The sequence below is a fragment of the Phalaenopsis equestris genome, unplaced genomic scaffold, assembly GCF_001263595.1.
Source record: "Phalaenopsis equestris unplaced genomic scaffold, ASM126359v1 Scaffold000002, whole genome shotgun sequence".
In the NCBI taxonomy this organism is placed as follows: Eukaryota; Viridiplantae; Streptophyta; class Magnoliopsida; order Asparagales; family Orchidaceae; genus Phalaenopsis; species Phalaenopsis equestris.
Genome location: NW_018164444.1, coordinates 53002668 through 53011088, shown reverse-complemented (window position 1 = coordinate 53011088; position 8421 = coordinate 53002668). Strand labels below are relative to the sequence as shown.

Here is an 8421-nt window from a genome sequence, read left to right as displayed (position 1 = left end):
TTCAGCAGGTTCCAAATCTATGGTATTGAAGATTCAGGCATTCTAATAATCACATTCAACAAGTTATTGCTTGATCTACTCCCACTCTACAACATGTTAGCCACAATATTTCTTGTATGTCATTTAATTTATCCAAAATTCAGAAATTACCTTTTTCCAAACCCATTACCAGGGCTACTGTACCTATGCAAATTGTACATTCTGATGTTTAGGGTCCTTCTCTTAGCTCCTCTTATCAAAATCATAGATACTATGTCCTTTTTCTTAATGATTTTTCACGTTTTATTTGGCTATATCTACTTAAACATAAAGATGAAACTTTCATTGAAGTTAAAGAATTTAAATGCATAGCTGAAAATCAACTCCATTCCTGCATAGAAATTCTTAGAAGTGATAGTAGAGGTGGATACTATAATTCTGAATTTAATAATTATCTCACTCAATTCGGTATTCAACATCAATATGACTATCCCCGAACCAAATGGTATAGTCGAACGAAAGCATAGACACCTTAAGGAAAATGTTTGTATTCTTCTACATGAAGCTTCTCTGCCTACTCATTTATGGACCGACATTTTACACACTGTTTGCTATCTCATTAATTGATTACCTACAAAAATTCTGAAATATAAATCACCATATGAAACATTATTCAATAAACAACCGACCTATCGCCATTTAAAAATATTTGGATGTCGATGCTTTCCTTGGCTCAAGCCGTATCTCAAACATAAACTTCAACCTTTATCTAAAGAATGTGTGTTTCTCAGCCATGCCCCCTTTTAAAAGGTTATAAATGTCTAGACATTCATAGTAATAAAACCTACATTTCTCATGTGTTTCCCTATCAAAGGAAAATTATTTCTTCCCCACAACACACTAATTTCACATCACCTCTACCTCCTTTCCTCATTCCTTCCACTGCCATCTTGCCGATTAAATCTCATAACACTACAACCTGCTCTAGATCTCCTCTCTTCCGCCGCCCAGGCATCCGACTCCAGCTTCTCCTATTTATACTGAATTGCCATCCTCAATTGGCGGTGATCATCAACCTGAACCTTTACCCCCTCCGCCTCACATCCTAGAACTAAAATAGGTACCATTAAACCTCACAAAATCTTCAATCTTACTCATCAAATCACTAATGATCCCACTTCCTACTGTTAAACATGAACATTGGAGAAATGCTATATCATATGAATTTCAAGCTCTACAAGATCAAGGGAAATGGGAATTGGCACCTCCCACATCCCAGTATGGTTGCAGTTGGACCTTCAAGACCAAACTAAATTCAGACGGGGCAGTGGATCGGTACAAAGCTTGTTCAGCAGTTCAAACAGCAAGAAGGCAAAGATTATCTTGAAACTTTCAACCTCGTTGTTGAAATCTCTATGATTTGGGTCTTGCTTATTATAGCAGTTACTTATAAATAGCAAATTCTTCAACTGGATGTATCCAATGCCTTTCTTCACGGCGGTCTACATATGCAACAACCACAAGATTTTCTCGATCAAATTCATCCTTCTAATGTCTGTAAACTCAAAAAGGCCATTTATGGACTTAAGCAAGCACATAGAGATTGATTGTCACTATATTAGTTAACTTGTGGGTTGTACCGGTCCAGTTATATGTTTTAGCCCGATAGTGTTTTGTCCTTTCTCTAGTCTTTGCCTGTTGAATCCTATAAATAGTGTGAGTCCTGAATGTTTATGTATTCATTTTTTAATAAATAAGATTTACCTTGGTATCATGAATCTATACATGAAAAAGTGCATTTCACAATTAAAAAGATAATGATGTTGGTGTTTTTGATGTCATATTAAACAATTGAGTAATACACATATAAATATGAATGCTTAGGTGTTAGATATGTAAATACATAAGAATTGTGTGGTAGCATGTAAATGTCCCTTAAAAAAAGGGCATGATTTATGTCAAAACTCCACAAAAGCAATAAAATTTTAGTAAGAAAACTTCGAAAAATATATCATATAAAAAGGTCCTAGTCCGTTAAAACAAAAAATAAGTACTTGTCACACTATTAAAACTCTTTTAAGCAGCATAACCCACATTATCTAAATCTTCAGAATGATGTTCTGTCACTTATGGACAAGCGTGCATTAATCTTGTCCAATTATGATAAACACTAAAATTTTTTCTGGAAGCATCATTGATCTGGCCATTCAATTATAGAGAAAAGAACTCCCTTTAGCTGTATATACTACTTGATAATTCTTATCATAAAAAAGAGGGTATTAGCAGCTGAACGTTGAAAGAAAAGATAATCTTAAATTTATAGGAAGCAGTGCAAAGCAATGTGAAAATTAGTCTTCCTTTTTAGCCTCCAACTCTTGCAACGCAGCAAGTCTTTCAACTAATGGGGGGTGTGAATAATGGTAGGCTGAATACCATGGATCTGTGTTCATTGTTGAGAGATTCTCTTCCTGGGATTTACAACATAAAACAAAACAAGATAACCAAACTCAGATAAAAATTGTGGACTTAAAATAAGGGGGTATTTAGATATATATATAGCAAGCAATTCTTATGTATTTACATATATCACACGTAAACTTCCAAATTTACAAAACGGGAATGGTAAAGATGTGAATTGCACAAATGTAGTGACTGATCTATTAAGTATTACATAGATTGTGAAATCCAATTTGTTTCAACCAAATGTAGATTATCTGGTTCTAAAGATCAAGATTTTATTGGTGATTGCTGACATTCTATCTACCATCATGCTGCCATTACTCAGAAAGACAAAATACCAAGCGGAAAAATTGTGGTCAGGATATCTGAAAATTTACTTTCAGATGAGTGCAACACAATTTTGTTTGATTATCCATATATTGCACTCATCTTTAAAAAAAAAAAAAAACTAACAATTTTGATATCGCTCCTGAAATTTTCTTCTAAGAACACCCTGATAAAAATTATTTCATGCTAAATATCTAGTTAACAGAAGGTCAAAAAGAAAAACAATTCACTTGGGATAATCCGGATAAAAAATTGACTAGGAATAATACAACATATGGATAATCAATCAAAATTCATATTACACTCATATAGAAATAAATTAAAGAGTTTGGAACTCATCCTCACCAAGATTTTGTTTAGGATACCCTCACTTTTATTTTCAAACAAAATAAATAGATGGCTCACAGAAGTACAACTAATGCTCGAACAGCAAACATTATAAATATAAACAAAGAGATGTTTGCCTCACCTGCAATTTTATAAGGCCTGCTCTAAGTGATTTTCCATAGCCAAGTTTCTTAGCGAAAGCATCAGCCTAGAGAGCAGAATATAAAGAGATTTTACTCCTTTCAACACGACGGCAGTTTTCTTAATGAGACAAAAAAAAAGTAGCACCATTTTTTGCATAGAAACCAGAGTGAAATCAACAAATTACCTGAAATTCAAATGCCCTGCTGACAAGATTTAGACCAAAGCTTACAACGTGCTGGATGGGTATTACTGTATGCTGTAAAAACAAGATCAATGTAGAAACAACATTGCATGTAATTTTTATAAAATCATGGAGTAAAGTGTGAGGAAGCCGGGTGCAGCCACAGAAATAAGTAGAGGGAAGAAAAATATGCAGGAGACATACAAGCCAAAAATTAACTATGGAAATGTTTGGGGGCAGGTTAACATAGAATTTTTCAAGATAAGAAGGCTACAAGCTGCCGTACTATAAAATCTGTAAAACACCATCTAACAAGGTAAGGATGTCGTGATTCTGAAGAAAACTTCAAAATGCTCTTATGAGAAAAATTGCCATACCTTTCAAGCGCAAATGTTGATATCAATGTTAACAGATTTTCTCATAAAAAAGGGCTTCCTTGTATCGTTTTATTTGTGAGTTATAACGGGCACAAAAACCGCATGGCTAAATATTACTCCAATTGGGAAGGGTTCTCGATTAAGGTTGTCACTCAGCTTTTTATATATTTATAATATTCTCTGTGAGCAATGAAATTTTATGCATGTATAATTGCAATAAGGCATACAACATGAGAAAATTGGAGTAATAATGAATACTAAAAAAAATAAGATCCCATATTCAACATTCATAATTATACCCAATCGACCATTAATTTAGCGGGGTGGAAAATTTTAGTTGTGAGAGAATAGCTAAAGTCAATGAGGTTAGCGTCTTAATACTTGGATTTCTCACAATGAACCATAGGTTCCCTAATCTATAATAACTTGAACAGATTGTGCAGAGGCATGAAGATGGACGACTCTAATGTTGAGAAACTAGAAGGGCTAAAAATGGCTCAAAGCCATGGCTAGAAAAATTAGTTATATATGCACAAGCATGCTGCATGCATGTTCATAGATCAAGGAAGTTTATATCATCATATATGCTGGAAATGATACCCCTTGGAGTGCCCTTGAAGAACCAATATTCTAAGACCCATTTTAGTGCATTTGATATCAAATAAATGCAATAACACTACAAATGCATTAATGCTTTGGAAAAATACTTTGAGATAATTGTGGGCTTTTGCCGCTTTAGCAAATCTATTAAGATAAAACAACAACAGCAACAACAATAAGCCTTTATCTCACTAAGTGGGGTTGGCAAATCTATTAAGATAAAGACTCAAAAAGAATATTTGTCAATTCAATTCACATACAATCATTACTCACGATAGAGAGAGATTTATTGTTGGACATTTAGAATCTCCTATTATTGGTATTTACTATTTTTAGCATCATTAAGTATTGGTATGTCATTATTCTTGTTTCCTTTTTTTATTATAGGAGTTATGGCTGGTATTATTGTTTCCCCAATATGGGATCCAAGCTCCTCTATTTAACTTGTAATCATTTTACAATGAAATTGAAGTGGAATAATTATTTTTCCCCTCCAAAAAACTACATGGCATAAGAGCCATAATAGCTTAGCCCTGGGATTCGTTCGTTTTTCAACTCGAGCCCATTCCAGCTTCCTCGACGCTATCCCCTTCCTGCGATGGATTCCTCGACGTTATCGTCTTCTACCTACAACGAACTAAATCGACTCGCGCACATTCTAGCTTAGTTAAGTCATCTTTTGCTACGAACGACACTATCTGCATCATCTGCTTCATTCGGCTTTGGCTTCGTCTGTGACATCTGCATCGAACCACTTAAAACGCGTATACGACGTCTGCATTGTGACCCCTCGCTGTAGAGTTCTATTAAAGCTCGCTACGAAGGCAACAATCACATCACGACATTCAAAGGAACGATCGCGGCACCCAGAGGAAGGCATCAATCAACAACGAGTACAAACATGCGAAGGAAAGTGAACGAATCGCAGTGTACATGAATTATGTGTCATTCTTGTTCGAAAACAGCGATCAAGAACACGACGTAAAGGAGTTCCGCGCCGCTCGAGCAGGAAAGTAAATCGAACTCAATGTACAAAAGTTTCGCTTCATTCTTAACTGTGAAATAAAGAAGTTTCGCGCTATTCTCGATAGATTTCTTTTTTATTCTGAGGATGTCATACAAATCAACAATGATGATGAAAGTTCAAAGAAATTATTCCACATCAATTGGTTCCATTAATTATGAAACCACCATACCAAACCCGACAGCTCTCCTAATGGGTATTTTGGCTGAATATTTTTCTTAGAATTTATCACCCTACTTCACAGTTAGAAAACTTAATGGACACAATTATCCCAAGTTGGCACAATTTATAAAATTAAAGACAGACGGGAGAGGCAAAATTGGGTATTTAACCCAAGAAATCCCAAAACCTACTGCTATGATCCGAATCTTAAAAAATTACAATTCAAATATTCTTTAGGAATGGTATGGCTTATCAATTCCATGAAACTTTCTATAGGAAAGCCTTATCTATTCATTCCCATAACTCGAGGTATCTAGGAGGCTGTTCAAGATCTCTATTCAGACTTAGAGAATTCTTTACAAATTTTTGAGTTGAAAACTCGACTTTAGAAATTCAAGTAAAATGATCGTAATGTTACTACGTATTACAACGAGTTAGTAGCACTATAACAAAAGCTTGATCAATGTTATGACATTTGAGAGAATTCAAATGACTATGCTCACCACAAGAAAAAAGAAAAAAGTGACTGGGTCTGCATGTTCTTAGTTGACCTCAATCAAAGTTTAGATGAAGTTTGAGGTCAAATCCTTGGTAGTAAACCTCTACCCTTAATTTGAGAAGTCTTTTATGAAGTTAAACGTGAAGAATCCAATAGAAAAAGTATGTTATACAATGTTGAATCGTCTGATAAAATTGAATAGGAGAACTCGGCTTGTGTCAAAATGGCTTTGTACTAAGATGGACTAGAAAAGCAATGGTGTGGGCATTGCAAAAAATCATAGCACATGAAGGAGACATGTTGGAAGTTTCATGAAAAACCTGCAAATTTAAAATCAAATATCAAGCATGAAATCGAGCTTATCAAGTCACTGTTGAAGGAACTCGAACTCAGAAGTCATCTGCAACTCGAATGCAATCCCTTTCACCAAGGAGCAATTAGAGCACTTAGAAAAATTATTTCAATTTCCAAAATTATCCCTGGCTCCCGTCTTGCTCTTTAGTGTAAAAGGATAAATCTTTGGCCACTTCTTTGCTGGGTGTTATTTCTAATTTTTCTCATTCTTGAATAATTGACTATGATGCAACTGATCACATGATAGGTTCTAAATTATTTTCCTACTATAAAATTTGTGCATGCAATAAAAAGATCAAAATTATCAATGATTCCCTGTCAATAATTATCCAGATAGGGGTTGTCAACTCTCATTATTAGTAACCCTTCATGATGTTCTTCATGTTCCTAACCTATCATGTAGCTTATTGTCTATTAGTAAAATTACTACCAATCATCTATGTCAAGCTAACTTCTATTCTTCTTTCTGTGAGTTTCAAGAATTGACTACTGGAACGATGATTGATAGTGCTAAAGAAAAGATTGATTGTATTATTTTAAAGATGGACTTGACTCGAATGGACAATATCACAGTATTAGTTTAAATTTAGTTTCTATTTCTAAAGACAATGAAATTATGTTATGGTATTATGGGTTAAGTTATCCCAATTTTCATTATCTAAAATACTTAGATGCCCAAATTATTTCAGAATAAGAATATGTCGTTCTTTCAATATGAAGTGTGTGGTTTTTCTTCATATACAAACATACTACAACATTTACTTTGATTCATAGTGATATAATGGGCCCTTGTAAATCCCAACTGGCTCTGGAAAAAGATGGTTTGTGATTTTCACTAATGATCACACCAAGTTAAGTTTAGTTTAGTTAATGAAAGAAAAACATGAAGTAGAAATAATTTTTAAAAAAAATTTCACCGTGGTACAAACCCAATATCAAACAACCTTCCAAATATTATAGAGTGACAACGACTGAGAGTATTTCAAACACACTTTGGCTTAATTCTTTCTAGAATAATTAATCAAATTTCTTGTGTCAACACTCCATGATAAAATAAGCCGATTGAAAGAAAAACTAAGAAAAAGTAAGCATTTATTGAAGGTAGTTCAGACCTTACTATTTACCAACCATGTGCCTAAATATCTTTGGGGTGAATAAGTTCTTCCTGCTATTTTTCTCATAAATAGAACGCCCAATAAAGTCTTGAACTCTGAAACACTTGTTGGTGTTTTTCAAAAATTTTTTCCAAAGAATAAGCTCTCATTTCTCTCTATAAAGATATTGGGTTGCACTCCTTTCATTTAAATTCATCATCAAGGAATACTTGAACCCCAAACCAAAAATAAATGTCTTTGTTGGTTATGCTCTTAGCCAAAAGAGGTATAAATGCTTTGATCTCACTACCAGAAGAATGTTCGATACCATAAACGTCACCTTTTTTAAACTTCAAGGCTTTTTCTCACCTCATCTTCAAGGGAGAGAAGAAAAAAAAAACTGTCCATTGAATTTCTGAATTTTTTTCAAACTGAAGACTCATAAAATAGTATATCTCCAACCTTGAGTGTTTAACCCAGAAATTCTAGTAAAATCTTTTCGGAAGAAACTGCATCGAGCCATTTAGACATTGAAAATTCCTAAATATCATTTCATGATGTTCATAACAAAGAAAAACCTGAAAAAAGAACTAAGACAATAGTATTGTTTTATTTTATCTATTTATAGCTGAGAATAACTCAAAAGACAGAATGTATGAATTATTTGCACTGCCAAGAATCTGTGAACCAGCTAGATAATGTACTCGCTAATCATTTACCTATGTTCATGTCACGTCATCTTCGAGTTCTGAGTTTTCTAGTCCTAAATTTGAGTTCAATTTGAATTCTAAGTTTAATGAGTCTAGTCTTCTCATTGGAGAAAAATCTTGCACCCAACATCCATTGTCTCACTATGACGCAGGGTTTGGTTGAACCAGCCCTACCCAGTTCAG

General features: G+C 34.1%; 1 protein-coding gene across 2 annotated transcripts in view; it reads right to left on the bottom strand.

Moving 5' to 3' along the window:
- Positions 1 to 2206: 2206 nt before the first annotated feature.
- Positions 2207 to 8421, bottom strand: part of LOC110031251 (CAAX prenyl protease 1 homolog) — a 26204-nt gene continuing 19989 nt past the window's right edge. For both annotated transcript variants that reach the window (XM_020734377.1, XM_020734369.1), the window contains 3 exons: positions 3422 to 3493; positions 3236 to 3301; positions 2207 to 2447 (listed from right to left, as the gene is read on the bottom strand). In XM_020734377.1, the coding sequence (XP_020590036.1) occupies positions 2328 to 2447; positions 3236 to 3301; positions 3422 to 3493 (258 nt within the window). In that variant the 3' untranslated portion in view covers positions 2207 to 2327. The remainder of the gene's footprint in view (positions 2448 to 3235; positions 3302 to 3421; positions 3494 to 8421) is intronic.